Source organism: Dermacentor albipictus, chromosome 5 (assembly GCF_038994185.2).
Source record: "Dermacentor albipictus isolate Rhodes 1998 colony chromosome 5, USDA_Dalb.pri_finalv2, whole genome shotgun sequence".
Classification (NCBI taxonomy): domain Eukaryota; kingdom Metazoa; phylum Arthropoda; class Arachnida; order Ixodida; family Ixodidae; genus Dermacentor; species Dermacentor albipictus.
Window position 1 is genome coordinate 5,079,842 of NC_091825.1, and position 24,123 is coordinate 5,103,964.

A 24,123-nucleotide genomic window follows, 5' to 3' on the forward strand; every position below is an offset into this window, starting at 1 on the left:
AACAGTCTCGGAAGGGAACAGCAGTTTTCAATAGGTATGAGGCATTGGAAGTGGTAAGGGAATACATCTACTTAGGACAGGTAGTGACTGCGGATCCGGATCATGAGACTGAAATAATCAGAAGAATAAGAATGGGATGGGGTGCATTTGGCAGGCATTCTCAGATCATGAACAGCAGGTTGCCATTATCCCTCAAGAGAAAAGTGTATGATAGCTGTGTCTTACCAGTACTCACCTACGGGGCAGAAACCTGGAGGCTTACGAAAAGGGTTCTACTCAAATTGAGGACGACGCAACGAGCTATGGAAAGAAGAATGATAGGTGTAACGTTAAGGGATAAGAAAAGAGCAGATTGGGTGCGGGAACAAAAGCGAGTTAATGATATCTTAGTTGAAATCAAGAAAAAGAAATGGACATGGGGCCAGGACACGTAATGAGGAGGGAAGATAACCGATGGTCATTAAGAGTTACGGAATGGATTCCAAGGGAAGGAAAGCGTAGCAGAGGGCGGCAGAAAGTTAGGTGGGCGGATGAAATTAAGAAGTTTGCAGGGACAACATGGCCACAATTAGCACATGACCGGGGTAGTTGGAGAAGTATGGGAGAGGCCTTTGCCCTGCAGTGGGCATAACCACGCTGATGGTGATGATGAGTTGCGGTTCATCACGGAGGAAGGAAACTAAGGATCGTGTTATGTCGACGAATGTTATTTTGCAGCTGCACATTTTTCTCCTGAAGGAATGTGGATACAAGTTTGTATTAGCAGGACGGTTTGCACAGGACTGCCTGGAGAACTTATTCTCTGTTATAAGAATGCTGAAACCAGTCCCGAGTCTATATGACGTGAAAAATGCCATAAAGATTCTTTCCGTGAGCCAGTTCTTGAAAGTGCCAAAATCCACCAGTTATGACACTGATGACAGTGAGTACCTCGTAGACATTTTTTTCTACGGAAATTAGGCACGTACAGCAAGAAGTCGCAGTTGACGTAAATGATTTTGATTTTGAAGATCTTGAGCCTCTTTCTCATATTGAAAGCAACATTGTGGCCCATATAGCAGGGTTTCTGGTGAGGCCACTGCTGTCAACTGTAACTTCTTGTGCTGTGTGCACAAATGCGCTTACTACCGAAGAAGTAGGAGAGGAACATGCTCTTGTACAAATGAAGGAATATGTGAGTGGTGGAAGGAACCTTACTTACGTTAGTCGTGGAGTACAAGCTGGGAGAGTGCCTTCAAAACGTTTTCTGAGGAAAGTGACATGCCGATTGAAAAGCCCCATGAAAACTTTGAGGCGCATCCTGGAAGAATGTGTACCTCCTTTTTCGGTGCACTGCAGTGACCACCCCACTCTGAACAAAAGACTACTTGAGCGCTTTGTAACGCTGAGGCTACGCATCTATTTGCGTTGGCTGATGCAGCCTGATGATTCATGTGACGGATATGGCAGCAAGACAGTCGCTGGTGCTAAACTTGAATAAAATTTATTTTGCAAAGTCTATATATATTTTCGCAAGCTACCTGTTTTCTGTAAACCTCCCTGAGTGCATCAAACGACCGCTGTTATTAAAAACACATTTAAACCTCCGCATTTGCTTTAGAGATATGATTATGCAGAGTGCTTTTATGCCACCAATACACTCATTGGAAGCTCAAAATTGTAGCTCATATGTAATCTAGACTCATCGTGTACAGGATCACTGTGAAATAAAAATACGGCCGGGACTCTGTGATATAAGGCCGTGAACTGCTGTTAAACGCAGCAAACGAAACACGTGCTTCAAAGTTTCGAGGGAGCCTACCAACACGTGAACAGAAAAGCGTTGTGTAATTTCACAAATGGTTTTGCCAAAAAATTTTTCCACCATCCAAACGAAATAATATTGCGACAGTGAAAACTCAATTAATATTCCGACTCGCCAATCGCCTCTCCTCGTCACCGCAGTGCTCTGCCAACATGACTACTGTGCTTTTTTACAACAGAATATGAGCTCTGCATTTCAGCACGAAAGCACAATTCCACACATGCCAGAAATTTTCAGCTTCCGATGCGATTGGTGAGAATCCTGCCCTCTGCAACGATAGCTCGGCGGGCGCGCAAGGCGCTTCTTCAAACCAAAATGGTGGCGCCGCGGGGCTGTCACCACCCTGAACGGCGGCGCGGCGGGTAGGCATCGAGGCACCCTACAGCCCATTACAGCCCATCAAAGCCCCTTGATAATTTCAAAGTAGCGACACTCTCCTCCTCACGGCGCTTTCCTCCTCGATTCTCCTCGCCCGCCGGCTGCGCACGGCACGCTATTCCTCCTGGGCTCCCGCGGACGGGCCGCAGGATTCTATGGAGGAGTGTTATATTGGGCCAGTTGCGCGCCCCAGTGGGGTTGAAAATTTTGAGAAATGCTAATAACAGCATCGATAATGCTGGAGGCAACGTTTATGAGGAGGTTGGTTTTTTCTTAAAGCCGTATGAACGGGGTATACTGATTTAAAGGGAGCTTTGAGGTGAGTTCTATACTCCATACAATTTTTCTGCCACATGATCAGATGCTTTACTTCGTGCGTCTGGTCTAGTATTGCTTGTGACACATCCCTTTGTGTGTTGCTTATTAAGCGAAAGCCTTAGACCTCTGTTTCAAGGTCCCGTTGTGAGCTACAGAAAATATCACGGGACCGAAGGAAGGCGGGAAGCGAACCAAAGTATGTGCAGCCGCGTATAAGACATGATTAATGATTACCAAAGTAATGATTGATTAGTGATTGGATTGTTGTTCATGCACCCTAATCCACCCCAATCGGTCTTAATACCCTTTCATCAACACTTCACCTTAATCCACCATAATCCGCCTTAATTCTCCTCCACGCACCTAAATCTTTATTCATGCATCTTAATCCTTCGTAATGTACTCTAATCCACCTTAATCTTGTTTAATACACTCTAATCAACCTTAATCCTCCCTAATCCACCTTATGTCAACCACTAATGATTCATTAATTAACTTGGGTAATCATTCTCTCATACAGGGGTGGACATGCTTTGGGTCCCCTCTGGCCTTCCTTGGGTCACGTGATACTTCCAGTTTAGAACGCGACCTTGAAACATAAAGATCTAAAGGCTTTCGCCTTAAAACTTAAAAAAAAGCTCAATTTTGACTAGTGAACGCTCATCACCTACAATACTACGGGGATACTCGCCACTAATTTTTTCAGGGCGCGAAGCAGAATCAATAATACTGCGCTTCCGACTGAATAACAACAGTTAGCGACGTGCGAAGTGATGGAGCCACCCCAGAATATTAAGCATACTGAGGACAACCGCAACAAAAACGCTGGTGAGCAGGCCGGAAGAATGATAAAAAAATGCAGCATTACGGGATGCTTTGCTACGAGCTATTCGCAACTTTCACGGCCTATAGGGGGCGCCACCTTAAATCCAACATGGCTGTCCGAGAGATTAAGAACTAGAGCAGTCGGTGCAGTGCTGCGGTCGTCTTGCTCAGTGGCATGTTGTTTCGCGTCGTCATGTTGAAATCTCTCTTCAATTTACACGCCCGCTGTCGTTAACCTGCGTGATGGCTCACACTGGGCGAGCAGAACACAGGTTTCGAAGCCTGCTTGAAGGCGAGGAAGTCCTAAACGCTGGTCATTTTGTGTGCTGCGGCATAAAAGTGTGCACGTCGACGTCCGTGACTGTTGAAGGCCTTTGCATACAAACTTCGCGGCTTCGAAGCAAACCACACGATATGTGGTTTCAGTTTTGCCGCGACGGTGTTTTTAAGAGAACTGACAGTGCTTTCTATTTGCTATTCTATTACTTTGGCCTCCTTGAACGGGTACCATGAGCTTTTATACGATGTGATGCTCTCTGCAAGTTGTTACTTAGACCGCTTGAATAAGCCGCCGTGTCAAGAAAACAAATCTTCCTCGTGTTGCGCAACCGAAGTCCTTTACATCGACGGCGTGAAATGCAGCCCTAAAGCAGCGTTTTGTGTGCGAAAATTTCTTGTCCAGTTATACCTGCCTGTGTTCGCAAAGCTGGATGTTGAACACGAGAAGTAAACAAAAAACCATATCTGACCGCCAGTGGCGTAGCAACAGGGGGGGCCGGGGGGCCCCGGGTGCAAGGGGCCAGCGGGAGGGGGGGGGGGGTGTCATACGCCTGAAGACACCCCTTTTTCCACCGGCTTGACTGGGCGCAATTGGCAAAGAATGCTCCGGTATCCAGTAGCCCGAGCTCATGTACCCGATGCGTTGCGCCGCAGAATTGTAGGCTGCAGCTCTATCAACACCCCATAAAATAATTGCACGAATGTGCGGGCTAAAAAAAAATTAATCACCATAATGGTCGCTAAACTATTCGCCTTAGCGGAATTTTTCATGTGGGGTGTGCCGTGCGTTCATGCTGGGAGCAGGAGTCGCTAAACAAACGCTCTTGGGTCCCTCTTCCGTTCAGAACGCGCAGCGAAGACGAACAAAGACAGCACTAAGAGGGCGTTCAACGAGCGCGCCCGGCGCTCTCGTTTACAGCGAAGCGTTCGTTGAGAGCGACGTTGCATAAGTGCTGCCGTCTTGTGCTGCCGTCCTGGATCGTCTTCAGATTGGGTGCGGCCGAAAAGTTTGGCGGCGTATGACTCGACAGGCTGTATATAGAACGACAGAAAGCTGAGCTAGTTGGTAAGGATTCATTATGCAAACTAGAAGTGAGGCGTGCAGGCAGGACACAAGAGTAGAGAAGTGGACAACACGAACGCCGACTATCAACTGAAGGGAGCACTGAGGCGAAAAATGAAAGAAGACACAAAACTCATCTGCGCATGCTCAGGAATGGTAACACCACGCGCGTGTCAATCGGGTACACGTGCTGGTCTACGTGAGAGATAACTGTTAAGACACTTAATCTCTTCCTTATGTAAAGTAGTCGAAGGCTGACTCACGCACGCACTTCCACCATTATAGATATGCCAATGCCTCTACCATAAGACGCGTATCTTCATTCTCATGCCTGTACAGTATCGCGCATTCATCTAACTTTGGCCTGCAGTTACAATCTCGGCAATGTAGCGAAAGATTAGAAGGCGATCCACCGGTTAACGACCTTTTATGCTCCATTAGCCTCTGATTGATACACCGTCCTGTTTGCCCTACGTAGAACTGGCCACAGCTAAGGGGAATTTGATATACCACACCCATACGACATTCTGTAAAACTGTTGTTCTTATTGTGCTTCACTGGACAAATATCTGTTCGGTTTTTGCCTTTAACCCGCTCCTTTTTATTCTGTACGGCAGCGCATATCTTACCTAGCTTATTGGGAGCAGTGAAAGCAACATTAACATCATATCTACTAGCAACTTTTTTAAGCCTGTGCGACACTGAATGAATATACGGAATAGCCACTACTCTTTTTTTGCGATTACTGCTTTCTGTGATTACGTCCGTCCCCCTGGAAACCGACTTCTTTAGGCGCTCAGCTACAGTGGCCACCGCTACATTAGGATAACCTGCTTCTAATAGGCGCCGGACCTGCGCATTAAAACTGGCGCTCATTTTGTGCATGCAGGATCTTGTGAGGGAAGACTTAAGGCACGACATGGCGATTCCGTTTTTTACTAATTTAGAATGCTTGGATTGAAAGTTTAGCAACGGCTTCGAAGATCTTGGGGAGTACTGCCAACAAACATGATTTTGTTCGAAGATCAAGGAAATGTCAAGAAACTGAATTACGCGTCGCTGAGGTAATTCCTTGGTAAACTTTAATCCTCCCCCATAAAGTTTAAATTGCTCACTTACTGAGGTAGCAGCCGAGTCTAATTCTTCCCTATTGCAGAAGATCAGGTAATCATCAACGTAACGAAATATCTTGATAACGCTATCACCTAAGGCTTTCTCTAAGCAGTTGTCAACCTTACTCAGGTAAATGTTGCTAAGAATAGGGGCAACCTTTGAGCCAATGCAAATTCCTGATTTCTGCAGAAAAACGCCATCTCTCCACCCAATCAGCGTCGACTTCAAGTACATTGAAAGAATTTCTAGAAAAGCTCCCGTGGAAACACCGCATCTGTCAATAAAAGCCGACTCTTGCACTTGTTCTTTAATGCACTCATTTACGGAATTTAGCAACCCGTCATGCGGCAAGGAATAATACAGGTCTTCGATATCCATACTAAAAGCTGTACAATCACCCGGATTCTCCTCTCTTAAATAGTGAACTAGCGCCTGAGAATTACGTAGGCAAAAGGGATCTGAAAAACATAGTGAAGCTTGGCAGTTCTGTAGGTAACTAGCGACACAGACCTGCCACGTCCCTTTCTCTGACACTATAGCACGAAAAGGAATTTCTTGTTTATGGGTCTTGGCCGAGAAAAACAGTTCTAATGTGAGGGATTTAGCTTTCTTGACATTACAAACAAGCCTATCAAGATTATGTCTTGACAAGAGGTCAACCGCACGTTGCTTAACTACCGAAGGCTTGAGTTTGACTGGTTGCAAATTCTTTTCTATGGCTGAAATCGCTTTTTCTGAAAACACGTCATCTGGCATAATTACGAAATAACCTTCCTTGTCAGATATTACAGGTCTAAGTTTATGCTCCACAAGGTAATCAACTAACGGTCGGACAGGGTCAGGCGTCTTAAAATGGGAATTAGATTGTTTAAGGCTAGCAATGCAATCCGAAATACAGCGTGAGCGTTCTTCTTCCGGAACGAACCTAGTTATGCAGCGCGGTAAGCTTAAAACTTCAACAGGTTTTATGTTTGGCTTAAAACAGTGCTTAGGGCCTAAAGCAAGGGTGTTGTCCGTGTTGTCCACTTCTCTACTCTTGTGTCCTGTCTGCACGCCTCACTTCTAGTTTGCATAGGCTGTATATAGTCGCGGGCGCCGCGATGTTCAGCTCGCTTTTACTTCCCCTCTCCCGCTCGCTCCGAGAAGCCGCTGCGAAACCTGCCGTTATGTTTCACGCTTTCCTTCTTACCCTCGAAAGTTTCAGAAAACTGTTATTGTGTGACTTCATGTCATAAGTACAGTGTCTGTGTCAGCTGCACAGAATTGAAAAAAAACGTGAATTTTGTATGGATATTTCCGGATATTCTATGAAGTTATGTGACTGTGATTACTAGGAACTCGGTAGCGTGAAAAATGGCAGGTAAGTAATAACCGTATCCTTAATAATCCCCTAATTAGTACTTATAGAGGAAGCACTTCAATTCCAGAATTGAGGATTCAAATTCGTATTATTAACTCAACAAAAACTTCTTAAACAAAATCGTTTTGGGTGCTACAACCTACAGTACTTTGGCACTGCGGGCGGCGCCCAGTATGGCAGTAGCGAAAGAAATATGAAATAGTGGACCAGTGACGTTGATCCCGCAACCCTCTCCATTGCGAGTGCAGACCAACAGGTTTCGCTGGCACGGGCTTCATCGAGGTTCTTTTCTTTTTATGGTGACGCCAAGAGTCGACAAGAAGCGTGCTCTATTCTGTTCCCAATCTTTTGGTGGTACCACAGCTAGGATAATCACGTTCGTCCGTATAGCAGCAAATAAAAACAAGGCTATTGATCACAATAAAGAGAAGTCGTAATTGTCATAACATTGGCGCCCGGCAGCAGGGAGGCAGGTGGCGTTTTCCGTTATCCTAATATAGTGGGGAGATAAGCGTCACTGAAACACAAGTTAATTTTTGTTTTCGTTCAGGGCTGCCCACAGCCAAAATACTGCGGGCCATAGTACCTACGACGATTTTTGTGAAGTTGTTGTTAGGCAAGATATGAATGTCGGCCTTCAATTTTGCAAATGCAATGTTGCCGCTAAAATTGGTAATTAAAGCTTTATAATTTTTTTTTACTTTTGACGTGAGCCGTATTTGCCACGAAGCCGCATTTGTTTTGGTTGCCAAGCCTTACAGTCTGACAGAAGATGTGCACATGCGCTTATCACAAGTTATCAGTGCAGCACACTGTTTTATTTGGCGCAGAAAAAAACAGCGTGTATTGGCCTCGAGTTCCACCACTGGAAAAGCTGGCGCCACTGTCGACGTGACGTGTTATTAGGGATCACGTACGTGGACATAGCGGCCGCGTCGGCTGCTTCGGGAGCGCCGAAGCGACCTGAAAAGGAAAGTTTAAGTTCCCTCGTACGCTGCGGTCCTCATTTATTGGCGGGATTTTCCCGCTCCGAGTGTCTCCTTTACAACGATTGAAAGCACTAGAATAGGAGTGGCTACCTTTGAAGGTGCTCCTACCTTCAAAGGTAGCCACTACTGCTCGGTGCCGCAGTGCCGCAGGTAGGCAACGAAGCCCGGTGTCAGCCTTATTCATACGTAGCCGCAGGACAAAAAGCTTCGTGAAGCTTCGCTCGCGTAACATAAGCTGGCAAACAGTCATCGTCTACAACACGGGTATGCAGCAAGCACAGACGCGAGGAAGATTTCTGCTTGGGCGCCGGGTCTGCAATGTTCGAAAAACGAGCACTGAGATGCTCGCCCGAGTCCGCTGCCCGACTAATGTCATGACGGTTTTGTCCATGAACTTGTCGATGCTATTGGCCTCGAGGTCCACCACTGGAAAAGCTGGCGCCACCGTCGGCGTGACGTGCTAGGAGGGATCACGTGGACATAGCGGCCGCGTCGGCTGCTTCGGGCGAGCTGAAAACGAGTTTAAATTCCCTCGTACGCTGCGGTCCTCATTTAGTGGCGAAATTTTCCCGCTTCGAGTGTCTCCTTTACAACGCTTGAAAGCACTACAATAGGTAGTGCCTGCCTTTGAAGGCACGCAACATAGCAGGCTACTGCTCGGTGCCGCAGGGCCGGACGCACGTAACGGAGGACGGTGTCAGCCTTATTCACACGTAGCCACAGGACAAGAAGCTACGTGAAGCTTGGCTCGCGAAACATAAAACCGGCAAACAGTCATTGGCTACAACTCGGGTATGCAGCAAGCATACACGCGAGGAAGATTTCTGCTACGGCGCCCGGTCTGCGATGTTCTGAAAACGCGCACTGAGACGCTCGCCCGAGTCCGCTGCCCGACTAATGTCATGACGGTTTGGTCTATGAACTTGTCGATGCTATAGATACTGGCAAGCTCAGTGGAGTGGAAATGCAGCGGTAAGAAGCACATTTAAATAAAGCATGGCATATGGTCATGTTTGTGTTATGAATTAATGCACTGGATTACAAAAAAGGAGCAGCGGGAAATTGCACGCTGAGAACACCGATAAACATACAGTGCGACGCAACTCGAGGAATAGTACTGAAAGGTCGAAGAATTTAGAAAAAAAAGAAGATTGAATCGTCGCGACGGCACATCACAGTCCCCGTATATGCGTCGAAGTCTCTACAATGAAATTATTTTTGAACAGCTCTGATAGCGCCCACGCAACAATGGTTGCTTGTATACTGTCAAATGCTCAAATTCTGCGGCCTAAAGCTCATGGCACGGTGCGAAAACGAGCGCGCGGAGAAAGCGACACAGTGCGCGGACAAGCATGCAGACGCGCAGTCTGTCGCTGCGAATCTGCGCGATCGCTGCATTGAGGCTTCGTTCTATTACACTCCATTTAGTTATACAAACACTATAAGAACATATTTCACACAGTTTGCTCCCAGCGTTTACCTACCTTTCACGCAAGAAGCCGGTTCGGGAGACTCCATCCCGGCGACCGCGCGCAGTGGCGTTCGCTGTACGTATTCGGTAAAGAGATAGCGTCTGAAAACGATTCTGTGCTTTAAGTTTGCCCGAAATTATTATTTAGGCTGTAAAAAACTTCTCTCGTTTCGAAAGTACTTACAGAAATGTCCGGGAGAGCTCGCGCGTGGTGTTTTCAGTGAGCGCTGACAGCAAAACCTATGAGGAGCGCGCCACGTGATCCCTCATACTACGCCAGCGAGGCGCTGCCGATAGATGGCGACTCCGTAACTCCTCGCCGCCAATAGATACTGGCAACTTCACTGGAGTGGAAAGGGAGCGGTAAGAAGCACATTAAAAAAAAGCATGGCATATGGTCATGTTTGTGCTATGAATTAATGCATTGGATTACGAAAAAAAAAGCAGTGGGAAATCGCACGCTGAGAACACCGATAAACATATAGTGCGACGCAACTCGGGAAATATTATTGAAACGTCCAAGAATTTAGAAAAAAAAAAGATTGAATCGTCGCGACGGCACATCACAGTCCCCGCGTAGGCGTCGAAGTCTCTACAGTGAAATTATTCTTGAACAGCTCTGATAGCGCACACGCAACATTGGTTGCTTGTATACTGTCAAATGCTCATATTCTGCAGCTTAAAGCTCATGGCACGGTGCGAAAACGCGCTCGCGGCGAAAGCGAAACAGTGCGCGGACAAGCATGCCGACACGCAGTCGGTCGCTGCACTGACGCTTCATTGTAATGCGCTCCATTTAGATATACAAACACTATGGGAACATATTTCACATAGATTGGTCTCGGCGTTTGCCTACCTTTCACGCAAGAAGCCAGGTCGGGAGACTAAATCGCGGCGACCGCGCACAGTGGCGTCCACTGTACGTATTCGGTAAAGAGATAGCGTCTGTAAACGATTCTGTGCTTTAAGTTTGCCCGAAATTATTATTTAGGCTGTAAAAAACTTCTCTCGTTTCGAAAGTACTTACAGAAATTTTTGGGAGAGCACCCGGGTGGTGTTTTCAGCAGTGGCGTAGCTAGGTCGTCTGGCACCCGGGGCCCTTAGCTCTTCTGTCACCCCCCCCCCCCCCCCCGGTTGTAGTCGAGGAAGGCGGGGATATCGACAATTTTTGGGTGTCTTCAGACGTATATGACCCCCCCCCCCCCCCCTATTTGCCCCGTGCACCCGGGGCCCACGGCCCCCCGGCCCCCCCTGTTGCTACGCCTGTGGTTTTCAGTGAGCGCTGACAGCAAAACCTATGAGGAGCGCACCGCGTGATCCCTCATACTACGCCAGCGAGGCGCTTCCGATAGATGGCGACTCCGTAACTCCTCGCCGCCAATACCTGCTGCATTCGCGACCTCTGGGAAAGAAAGCGCAGGAGAGGAGACCTGTGGGACGTGCGTGGTGTCCAAGGCGGCTGTACTGGTGCTGAAACCCGGAAATTGTCGATATCCTTGCCTTCCTCGACTACACCCGAGGGGGGGGGGGGGGGGTGACAGAAGACCTATGGGCCCCGGGTGCCAGACGACATAGCTACGCCACTGCTGACCGCTTTTGCGAGCTAATACGATAAACGTTCACCCTTGTAATTTAGTTGTTGCGCTTTATGCGTGCTGTGCAAGCTACAGTCTTGCGGTAGTTTTACAGCCTGCGCGAGTCCTACCGCGTCTTGCCTATAGACAGATCGAGCTATACATAGCTGATATTTACCGGTCCGCGGCAATGCTCGCTTCATTCTTCCAGTTATCTTTATAAAATAATATACACGCAGATCAGCTGGGGGTTCGCTAAGCGAACACTGCACAGTAGTTTAACGTTTGTTGGACTAGGATATTTGTTACCTTACGAGTGTAGTCATGCGCGCCTGTGCACACATTGCAGCCGCGCATCGAATTAAGTGGCAGACGAGGTACGAATTCCAGGTCCCTCTACACCTGCGTCCCTCTGCTTCGATGCACAAATGAGAAACTAATCTCTCTGTTCGAAAATGATGGAATGTCAAGCCGGCGTTGCAGAGCACGAACGCATGAACGAGAACAAGAAATTTTGAAGCAGGTACAAGGCTTCACGGAGAATGTTTGAGCTCCAACGTAGCCGCAAAGACATGAGTGGCAAGAACGCAAGCATCAATCATCCTACAACACGTTTTAAGATTGCGCATTATTTCTTTCCCTGCACGTAATATAGTGCTGTGCCTGCGTCTTTATGGAGGTGCGTCTATTCGCGATTTCAAGTGCTCGGAATCGTCGCTCATCTGTCATATTCCCAAAAAAATTAAGTCATCCGGCATGAAGTGCGCACTGCAAACCTTCATCGCTTCCGTGACAGCTTTGCCTATCCGCAGCTTAATAATAAATTTCTTCCTCATGGACGCAGCCGGTGGGAATGAGTGAAGGCTCACATCACCTACCGCATAACTACCGCTCGGCACTCATTGCGGCACGCAGCAAATACGGTTACTTCTATGTTTGCTCATTCTGAACACGTTAAGTGTCCTTCAGGATCCCACTGGAGCTTTGAACGCGTTAAAACATCAACCAAAAGTGAAGGAAAAGCGTAGACAACACCAATAGGCTACGCGATCGGGCGGCAGCCAGCGGCGAGTATAATCTTTCGATTGTTTCCGGCCGCCGCCACGCGACGGCGCCACCGTACGTGAAAGTTGCGAGACTCCTCAGCTCGCAAACAACGCTGTTCTTTGTCAGAACAAAGTTGCTTCGGCCATTGTCATGCGGCCACTGCTTCCTACGCAAGCCGTTACGCTTTCGTTGTGGTATCATAAAAACAGCATAACCATCTTCAGGCTTCTTGCTGCAGTTATATGCGCAACAGCCCGGCATAGCGCTAGCACATAGACCAGAAACACTGCGCACAACGTTCGCTACGCCGAGCTAAAGCACCGAGCCAGCCGTGCTCAGGAGGAAAATGGCGCGAACGAAAAAGAAAAACACAAGCAAAACTCAAGATCCGCGCGTTTACAAGGGCAACGGCAGGGAGACCAATCGTCGTGCAGAAAAACGGGGGCAAAGCTGGTTACTGCGGGGGGGAACACGCAAGGGGCGAGGAGGAGGCGAGGAGGTCGCGCGGCGGCGGCAGATTTCAAAGTGTCGTTACTTTCAAATTGTCAAGGGATTTTACAGCCCATTAGAGTTACTGTATATGCTACCGTAGTGGTAGCACATACAGTAACTCTACAGCCCATGTTCCTGCAGCGCCATCTCGTGCTATCTACATGAAGCGCCTCAGCGGCGAGCGTTTCCTGCACATACTGCCCCTATTCTAGTACACTGTACTAGCGCCTCGGTAGCGAAGTTCTGAACCGCGATGCCGTGGCGTGCGTTGAATCTCCGGCCCACGCCGACCGCTGGTCGTGTGTCTCCGCAGTGGGTTCAGTACTTTTTGGCTAAAAGTCGTGCAGTAGTAGTGGTGTGGCATGCCGGCTTCAAAGGGAAGCTGAAAAGTCTGTCGAATTCAATAAAACGCTCATATACGGATGCGGGAACCTTATAAACCATGTAGGTAAAATTTGTCTTTTTTTTCCATTAGGAGCGACGTACTCGTCGGTTGAAATTGCGCTGTAGCTCCGCCCCTCGTCGAATGCCGCGGGCCGTGTCTGCTGTTCCCGGGGCACAGCAGACGAAAGGTGCCCGGGCCTATCCTATTTTCACACTGGACACTTGTGCTTGCAGCCTTAATTGTGTATGTTCTCCTAGCACTAGGTGGGCTCCAATTCACTCTGATGGGAAAAACAACAGTTGTCTACGTTGTACATGCATTGTACTGACAAAAGTAGACTTCAAGTTTGCATATATTGCAAGACAAGGATGCCTAAACTCAAGACTAAAGAACAGACCATTAAAATGAAGCTGTATAAAGCAATAAAAATGATTTGTTCTATGTGAAAATATGATTGAACATGAGGGTTAGCCTTGCCAACCACCAATTTATGTTTAATGAAGAAAAACTTCTATGGCTGTGTATTATGGTATTCCGGAAAGTCAACAGACAGGTGTATACAGTGAAACCTCGTTAAACCATAGTTGGCTGTAGCTCGGAAAAATATGTACTAAACGGTAGTACTGCTTAACCGAAATAGCATGAGGTCACCCACTTACCTGTCAAAAGCAGAACTCAGAGAGAGTGCGATGAAAGGGGAAAAAAACATGCAGTTATTTACTTCGCGCGAGAAAAGTGGTATTTTCATGTGATGCTGCGGCCGCCTAGCAGCGATGACAGCGGCCTCAAACTTACTGAAGCTACGAGTCAGCTTTTCAACCAGCCCCCTCTTCTCGACAAACACTCGCATTGCAGATTCCTTGTTGGTGTTGCATATTCTCCACGCGGGCGCGGTAGCGTTGCGGAAGTCGTGGGGCACCTTTTCATTGCGGGGTGCTGTTCCCGTCGCGATGATTGCATTCGTGCAGCTTCTGCCACTGTCAGGGCTGAATCACCCATGCTGTCGCTTTCCGTGACATCCTTATCACTGTTGCTAGGTGACACTTCGGCAAAACAGAGGCAACGATGGCCAAAAGTCGAACCTCGCAGCCGACATCTCTTCGCGGTCGCAGCAACTTCTTCACGTCCCTAACGCCACACACCATAGTCAACAGTAAACCCATGTCGCGTGCCAGCGCAATGTTCGACAGCACGAATGATGTCTAATTTTTCTTACATGCTGAGCACCCCATGTCTTTTTTATCCGAACTTCAGCATGACTTCACAACGCTCACTGGGACGGCGCCGAAATTATGTTGATGTGGCTTCACGCACAAATGCACAGGGCGCTTGGAGGTCGTTGTTCAGATCTTCAAGGCTTGTTGTTCTGCCGGGCTGCCCGATGAAGGCGATGCACAGGAGTGCTTGCGCGACAAAAAGTGAAAACACTACGCGTTAACCGACACGTACGCAATTACCTGGTACGGTTTATGCAGATACAAAACACATTGTGTTCAATGGTCACTGAGTCCGGGATTTGACTTTACTACTTTTAAAACGAAGCTACTGTTTAAGCAGGTTTGGTTTAACAAGGTTTTACTGTATATAAATTTACATTCGCACCGAATTTATTGGCTGGGCTCCCATCACTGTACATCCCAATAATTATACAAGATTCAAAAGTGAGATGAAATGGCAGGCGGTGTGTACGGGAGTGTTCACCTATGCCTTTGCTATATCTTGTGCACAACTATTTATATATCACACTTTAATGAATTTACTTCAGTGCATGTACTTTTCTATATCTTCCTGCCTAAATGTAAGCAGGCCTTGTGCCACTCCCAGTGGCTCTTGACAGCCTGATCCTACCCCATTTTCCTAACCGCCCATTGTGTATGTCTGTTTTCATATAAAATATTGTAATAACCTGTGTGTGTTCGGCTAGCAATGAATTAAATGTTTATTTCTCGCACAGTTAAAGTAGCCAGCAAGAGGGTATACAGGGCAAAAAGCTGCTTTGATGCAGCTTGAAGACTGTCCAGTGCCGGTAATCACATGACAGCATTTTCACAACAACAGAGATCTCGACCTACCTTCGTACTATAGGGCCAAGTGCTAATGGGTCGAACAGAGCCGACTGGGCCGGGTCAGGCCGGGCCAAAATCTTTCGGGCCCAGGCCAATGCATGGCACTTTAGGGCTCGGGCCTGAAAAAACCGGCACGTGCAGTGCTATAGCCTGTCGAGACCTATGGGTTTGCACTGTCAACCATCACCACAGTATAAAAGAGATGTACAAAATTCTGGAATTAAAAGCCTGCAGAGCACCTTGAAATAAAACAGTGCGAAAAAAAATGAGGGCGTATAGAACGAGAGAGTGACGCCACAAGTGTTGTGTGTCTCTTGTTCTATCCATCTTTGTTTATTGTGCACTTTTTAATTTACCGACGAAGCATTACCAACTTGCCCAAGTTGCAGTTTTATTGCATGTAGAACTTACCTCAAGCAGTCTTGGCGACTACTTGTCACCGCCCCATTTTAAAGAGGATGCCAATGAATCACCACCATCGAGGACTGACGTCACAGCCAAACAGTCGGTTGGGCATCTTGTGGAAGTAATCTGTGCATCATCTTTTCGGGGCTGCCGACTGTGCTCGACGTTTCCCTTTGCAAACACCAAAGCTACTATCTTTGAAAATTGCAAAAATAGTTTAAAAAAAGCAAGATTTCTAAAGCCTTTCGGATCTTTAAATGCAGGGATGCATGCTTCCTGTCGATAACAGAAACAGAATATCTGTCGTGCTGATCCGTTTTTTTCCTTTTGATGTGTATTCCTTCCTTATGCATTTATATAGTACCACTCGTGGTAAAGCATTTGGTTCTTTTGCCGTGCTGCACTATTCAATATTGTTCAAGAAGGAAATTGCTTTTGTGCAGAATCTACTGTGAACATCTGCAATCTTTCAGACTGGCTTTTGCAAGCATCAGCGACTTTCACTGTATTCCTCCTCGATCATTGCCTTCGCCATATGTTACCATTACGTGCGCTGTTACAAAATAAACAAGTTGCAAGTCTGCTCACGATTGGTTTGTCCATGTGTTTTTTTGCCATGTTGCACATAGCACAAGAAGAAATATATGAGCACTCTTTGTGTAAATCATATGGGAATGGAAAATGGCTGCAGTCGTGCCAAATTGAATGTGCTAGCTTCATCACTTCAAGCTATTTATTGATCAGTCAAAAGTAAACACCTAAAGGTGAAGGGCTAGGATCTCATTGGCTGCGTGCCTTCTGCAGCCTCACAGCAACATTTTCCCAGTTGGCAATGTCCCAGATGGCCTTGACGTAGTCTGGTCGCACATTCTTGTACTGCAGGTAGTATGCATGCTCCCAGACGTCTATTGTAAACAAGGGCACCAGCCCTGCAAAGAGAAAGCCATGCATCAGTAAAGAACAATTTACTTCAGCGGCACTATAATGTCATGTTAATTATACAAAATGGTAAAATCTCCAACAATATTTCCTCAATCTTGCGCTGACACCAGTAAGCAGTCCACATCGCTTCAAAAAATAAACCTTGTCTGCTTTGCTTTGCAAAGAACGAAGTATTACATGATAAGTAGGGGCGTGCGAATACAGTCGAAGCCACTTATAACGATACCTGTTTGAACAATACATTGGTTATAACAATGAGAAGCTGCTGCACTGTCAACTTCTGTATGCTTTCCATGGCGAAATAACCCACTTACTACAATGCCCCAATGCCGCACTACCGGTTATAACGATGAAGTCTGGCTGCTGGGTGTCCAAGCCAAAAGGTAGTGAAATGCGAAATTCTTGACAAGAAAGAAAGAAAACGAGAAATTTGAGGTGCTGGACAATGGGCTGTTGCTTCAACAGCTGCAGCGCACTCTTTTTCCAGCCATCTCCGTGCTCTCTCCTGTCCCCCTTCCGCCCCTCCGAACATGAATGGGCTGTGCCCACAGTTTTGCGCCACCCCACCCTTCGAAACACAAATGGACTGCACCAAATGCGCTGCTCGCAGATTGCTTGCATGTTGTTCGCTGACTCCTCATTCAGTGCAGCTCTTCAAGCAGCTTAATCACTCGCGTTCGTCTTTGTTGGTTGTGTCAAAATCGTTGCTGGCCATGCAGTTTCTCAGCCTTGTTCGACTCGCCGCCGAAACGGAAGATGGCTGATCCGCCTGCTGATCATCGACAATGCACCACGTTGCCGGTGAAAAGCGCACGGCTATAGATTGGGAAACTAACTGCTTCTAACTGATGAGACGATCGTCGCAAACATGCTTGCAGCAGATGGTGATAGCAGTGATGATGCAGTAGGGCATGCTGCCTCAACGTTGTCCTCAAAGGAGGCCTGGCAGATGATTCAGTCTCTCCGGGGCTTCGTTTTCACGAGGAGTACTACGTGGAGCACCTGGATGCTTTGGAGAAGGATGTCGGCAAGCTTTGCGTAAAAGCATGCAAGGCTGACGGTAATGCCTTTGGCCCTGAGGGTATCATAAATAAATAAAATAAATAGGGTATTCTCATGCAAGCCAGTGAGAAGTATGTGGCAAAACACTTCTAGAGATCTCATCTCAGCATTTCTTCTGGATTTCTCAATCTGAGAGGTTGCCATAGCAACCGTCTTGCAATTTTCAAAAGGCCCCTTTTGAGGCCACCAAAGTGATGCCTCGGCAGTGCTCACATATAACTTGCCACCCGTGACCCTACTTTGCATTGTTATAGCAGTGCCATGCTTTAATGTCAACTACCGTGGAGGAGGGAAGATAACAAATGGTCATTAAGGGTTACGGACAGGATTCCAAGAGAAGGGAAGTGTAGCAGGGGGCGGCAGAAAGTTAGATGGGCGGATGAGATTAAGAAGTTTGCAGGGAGAACATGGCCACAATTAGCATGTGACCAGGGTAGTTGGAGAAGTATGGGAGAGGCCTTTGCCCTGCAGTGGGCATAGCCAGGCTGATGATGATGATGATGATGACCACGGCTTGCTACACGCGATCGGAGCGCACAGGAAGCAGTTAAACGAGTGAACACAACCAGCAGCCGGATGAAGGGAGGTGGTGGGGAGGTGCTCTAGCCTCCCTGCCATTACAGTTTTCTCACATCAGCTTTGCCATCCCCCTATTTTGATTTTTTTTATGCAACCTGGTTATAACAATTATCGGTTATACCAGTGAAATTTTCGTGGCACTTGAATATTGTCATAAGTGGGTTCGACTGTATATATACAGGGTGTCCCACATAACTTGAGCCAAGAATTGAAAATGAAAGGCCCGTCGGAAGCTAATTGAATCGAATGCATACTATTTGCAATAGCCTACAGTAACACAATTTTTTGTTTTCCCCATAACTCATTAATTAGTGAAGTTTATTGACCCTACTTTTGAATTATTGGCTGAAAACCCCAGGCATGATACGCAGATTTGTACAGCACCTTCAGATATCACCGATCGAGTTGTTTCCTTTACGATACGTTTCATGTAGTCCTTTTTTCTGGGTTGCAAAGACAGGCCACGAAATATGAAAAAAAGCCACGTGACGGAGCACTTGCACAGTGGTATCGTGTTGCTCGCAAGCGTGCATTCGGTGAACAAGGTCGGCTCTTGTCGGATGACTGCGAAAATGCATACTGCTAGCTGAGTGCTGCCGATGAGATAAAGGACTCCCTGCCGCTTCCTCGTCGCCAGTCATGATGCAGCCGACCTTGTTCACCGAATGCATGCTTAAGCGGACACGGCAACTGTGCTGTGACGATGACACCGAATGTGTCGTTCTTCGTGCAGATTGCTGCTGGATGCCTTAAGGCTGTTTCACATGGCGCGATTTTCAGTCAGCGACACAGCGAATTCCGTCGCTCAGCGACCACCACGACGTCATGGGCTCTCCGCGACTGGATTCTAACAAGTTGGTCGCGCCGTCGCTCAGTCGCAGTGATCAGCGCGATGTGGGAGGGGCAACGCGTGTTTCACCGCGCGTTGGTAGCTCTGTGGGGCAATGTCGCACGTCAGTTCTAGCTATGTTTAGGGCGTACCCACCAGCGTTTGCGGCTTAGGAGCTTCGTACATTTTTTTTTTCTTTCGCTTACACAATTCGTTTGAAAGGAGAAGCTGCACGTTATCCAGATCGGGAGAAGGACGCCGCTTCAACATAAGACACGTACCCACTTGATTGCCACCGTCGTCAACCTATTTATCCCTACAAATCGCGCCAGCTGCTTATATACATGCACACTCAACAGTAGTTCGTTCTTTTGCAAAAGCAAATACTCATCCAGGAATAGAAGTTGCGGCTTCCATTGTAACAATGGAACCACCCCACCGACGCCGCGCAAGCCGCACGCTCATACTTGCGGTGTTGTGCAGCGCCTCACTCACTGTATCTGCAAGCTGTCGTAAAGTCTCAACCCTTTTAAACGTTAAAAATGGTGTACCTATTCTATTATCGAATAAACATAGGAAAATTCAGATATTTGACTAGTTTTCATGTTGTTTTTATTTAACGATGCAGGCATGGATACTTTGTGAGCAAGAGGCAACCTTGCACATCGCTGTGACGGATATCGCGCTGCCGCAAACACATGTGAAAGTTGTGAGTGAAAATCGCTCTGCGACGTGCGCGGCAGAACGATTTTTTTCGCCCCAATCGTGCCATGTGAAACAGCCTTTATTCTCGCTTCGGCCTCGGGAACAACGATTTCGACAAGCGATGGATGCTTCTGGCGTGGCGCTGAATCGGGAGCTCTAATGCCACTTCGTTTCGACAATGCTTTCGGCACCTTTCCTATGCCCCCAACAATCTCAGCTGCTACATGTGTGCATGATGCCTACGGAGGATCGCGCAAAGCTACGATGACGTCACTCACTGATAAGTGGATTGCCTCGCTGTCAGGTTTAAAAGAGCTACCAGTGCCTGCTCTCTTCAGTGGACACGTCACTTCGTGACGATGACAGGTTGGTGGTCGAAAAACAGGCTTTTCTAGCAATTCCTCACGTCTTATTGTGTTGCCGTGTCCACAAATAGTGCTGGATTGTTTGAATGATGCGTTTTCAATGGCAAGCCTGTTACTTATGCTTTCGGAGATGTAGAAGAAAACCCTGGGGCCTCTACTGGAAGATATGGTTAAAGAAATGCTTCAGAACCAAAAAGAAATTTTGTCAAAAATTACCGAAATTCAACAAAAGCAGGCATCATCGGAATTAAACGTAATGCAAATTCAGAGTAAACTTGTTGATATCAAGAAGAAGTTACAGAGCATGGACCAAATTGAGAACAGGCTTGCCAAAGCGGAAAGTTGTTACGACACTACATGTGGATGTGGCTGCCTTGAGAAGACAAACTGAGGACTTGGATAACCACTCTAGGCGAAATGATCTCATCGTAAGAGGAGTAGAGGAGGAGGAAGAATCTGAAACATATGAGATTTTAATGAAGAAGATGAACGGGAACATCTTTGGAGGTATACTAAAACAGAAACTAAAATAGATCAAACAAATACACAGGTTAGGAAAGAAAATCCCTGGTCAAAGTCGTCCAATTATTCTTAGAGTTATGGACTTCAGGGATATAATTAGAATTTTGAGCAACTGCAGCAAACTCAAAGGTACACAATTTAGCATTAATGAAGACTTCTCCAGGCGAGTCGTTGATCTCCGCAAGAAACTTTGGAAATCATCGGAAGAAGACAAGAAAGAATGACGTAACAAACGAGCAGAGCAAGTGGCACGCCTCTCCCGATAAAACTACGGCATGAACTTATCACCCAGAACCCTCTGCTTTTAAGATAATAAATTTAAATGCCAGAATCCTGGTGAACAAGGCTGATGCTTTGGAATGTGCAGTTTTGGAAAATGACCCAGACATCCTGGTCATTACAGAAACATGGTTACACATTGACATAAGCGATGCGGAAATAACACCTTCTGGGTACGCAGTAATAAGAAAAGATAGAGGAAGAAGGGGTGGTGGTGTTGCCATTATGATTAAAAGCAACGTTTCATTCATGATTCTGCCAGTTGAGAGTGAAATTGAAGCAGTCTGGATTAAAACTAACTTAGGCAGTTGCACAGTTTTCATAGGTGGTGTGTACTCCCCCCCCCCCTCCCCTTGGTTGCTCTATATATGCGTTGTTTCAACTTAGGAACTTTATGGATTCGAATCTGCACCAAGGTGGTAACATTCTGAACCTAGGGGACTTTAACTTACCAGGGATTGATTGGCTGTCCCATTACCCTGGACCGGTAGAAGTTGCCAGTTGTGAACAGCTTCTAGAGCTTGCATTTTCTTACGAGCTAACCCAGGTTTTAACGAATTACACACGAGTATGCGGAACAACGTCCTCAATTCTGGACTTGGTTTACCGTGAAGTTGCAGAGGGTCTATCGGACCATAATGTGGTTATCTTTTAATGCTACTACAGAACTACGGACATACCTAGCACTGATTCAAAGAAGTTCCTTCTAAATTTTCATGCTGTCGATGACGTTGGTGCACTTGACTTCTTAGAACAGTCCCTTGACCAGTTTTTAATATATCACCATTGCGGAGCCAGCACAGGCCTACTGTGCAACACTTTTTGAACCTATTACGACAGTGCATCGAACGTTTTGTCCCCAAACGCCGCGCAACATTGTTAGGAAGAAAACTTGGATGACGAGAGAAATTACACATATTAAAAGGAAACTGAAAAGGAAATGAAAAGCCTGTTCGCAAAACCCCACTTCACAATATAAGGAACCCATTTGTCATCTAAGTAAACAGTTAAAACAACTATTTAAGGAGAGCAAGGACAGGTTTCATAGCACCACACACGAAATTTCTTGCAGAAGCCCCCGGGAAATTTTGGCGCTATGTTAATCTTAAGGATAAGCGACCACATGTGAATGCGAGCCAAAATGATAATAAACAAGTTGACACCTTTAGTGAGTTTTTCTCGTCTGTTTTTACGTAAGATAGCAGTACGGTTCTGCACTTCGTAGATACCTCCGATAGGGCCCCAATAGACGATATAGCATTTAGTGAAGGAGGAATTCTTTACTTGCTCCTAAACATTAATATAAAGAAATCGCCCAGACCACACGAAATACTCAATGAATTCTTGTACAGGTATGCGGAGTGGGTTGCAAAATATCTTGCCATTATATTTCATTCATCTATTACTACCAGCTGTTTCCCCAGTCTTTGGAAGCGTGCCAAAATTGTACCCATACACAAAGGCAGCTCAACAGCAGACATCAGAAACTACGGCCAATTTCCCTTACCAGTGCGTGTTCACAATTACTGGAGCATATTGTTTCAAAACATTTAATTAAATATCTAGATTACCATAAGGTATTATACAGCCGTCAACATGGGTTCAGAAGAAAACTCTCCATGACAACTGAACTTATAGAAATTGTACTTGACCTCTTCCAAACCATTAATTCACGTGGCCAAACCAACATTGTGTACCTAGTCTTTGCGAAGGCGTTTGATAAAGTTCCTCATCCTAAGATATTATACAAGATAGACGCCATATTTAAAAATCCCGCAATCACAAAATTGTTCACATCTTACCTTCATTTCAGAGAACAGTATGTTCAAATTGGAAACTGCCAGTCTGTACCCTCATTGTAGTCTTGTGTACCTCAGCGTACAGTACTAGGACCACTCTTATTTCTCGTATTTATTAATCATATGCCTACTGACATCACTGTACCGTTGTGCTTGTTTGCCAACAACTGCATCATTTATAACAAAATTCAATGAAGACAAGACCAAGAAGAACTTAACTCAAATCTACAAAAATTGGAAAATGGTGTGATGATTGGCAAATGGCCATAAACCCTCAAAAATCAGTCTCTATGTCTATTTTACGCAAAAAGCATACCCTTAGTTACTCATACTACATCGATGACAACAAACTTGAGAACATTGAAAAACACAAATACTTGGGTTTAATTTTTACATCAGATTTACGCTGGAATACAAACACAGAAAATATGTGCATCAAATCGCTTAAAGCCCCGTGGTCTTTGAGGCAGAACCTCAATCGGGCTACCCCTGAAATTAAATGTCTTGCTTACAAAACTCTAGTTAGACCGATTATAGAATATGTTAAAATTGTTCGGGTCCCACACATCATAACTAACTGTTCTGAACTTGACCGAATACAGAGGCTAGCTGCCAGGTTTATATTTAATAAATATCGCCACATCCATTCTCCAATGGAGTTGTGTCAATTAGCTGATCTAACACTACTTGAGCTCAAAACTAAAAGCTCAGACAGGCCACCATATTTTTCTACATTACCTGGAGCTGCTTCTCGGCAGAACACCTTGTAGAGAAAAAGCATAGCCTCCAAGATGTAAAATGAAAAAAAAGAAAGAAAAAGAAACATGCATCGCCACGTCTGCCTTCTTAGCTTAAAGGTCTTGAAAGAGGGAGAGAACTGACCTGCAACAAAGGCATTGGCTGTGCCTGGCCTGGTGCAAACGAGTCTCTCTTCACTCGGGCCTAAACAAAGGGTCGCAGATGGAAAGAGCAAAGCTGGGTGGCCCGCGTGGCGACGCCAGCATCGCCAACGTGCTCCCGTACACTAGCACTCTCCCCATTCACGATGGCACGGAGTTGGAATTATCGGTGGCGGTGCGGATTTGAGTGTCGATTAGCGTGATGCATTACATATTGCTTTCAATACATTGTTGGACAAACTTCAGCGGCTACTTTGAATTATCTGAAATTTCGAATTAGAGTTGTGAATTAGAATGAGCTTGTGAATTGACAAGCTGTTGGGGAGTAAAGCAGTGCCTGAAAGCCAGCATCTAGTGACAGATGGCTGGTGCTTGCTGTTAGCACAAGTGCCAGCAGAGCCACCGCAGGGCTCGGGTGATGTCGTTAAGTTCTTTTTTGAAGAATCGAATAAGTGCACAAGTGGTATTTTGTACTGTGTTAAAATACAATGCAATGCCTTTTATACTATCACTGGTTGAGTACTGTAACACAATTATAATGAGGCATGAAGACATCGTGGCGCAAAGAACTAG

The 24,123-nt window shown here is 46.3% G+C and overlaps 1 protein-coding gene across 1 annotated transcript in view; it reads right to left on the bottom strand.

Moving 5' to 3' along the window:
- Positions 1-16,284: 16,284 nt before the first annotated feature.
- Positions 16,285-24,123, bottom strand: part of Sod2 (superoxide dismutase 2) — a 105,781-nt gene continuing 97,942 nt past the window's right edge. The window contains exon 5 of the mRNA XM_065450673.2: positions 16,285-16,498. Within this exon, the coding sequence (XP_065306745.1) occupies positions 16,350-16,498 (149 nt within the window). The 3' untranslated portion in view covers positions 16,285-16,349. The remainder of the gene's footprint in view (positions 16,499-24,123) is intronic.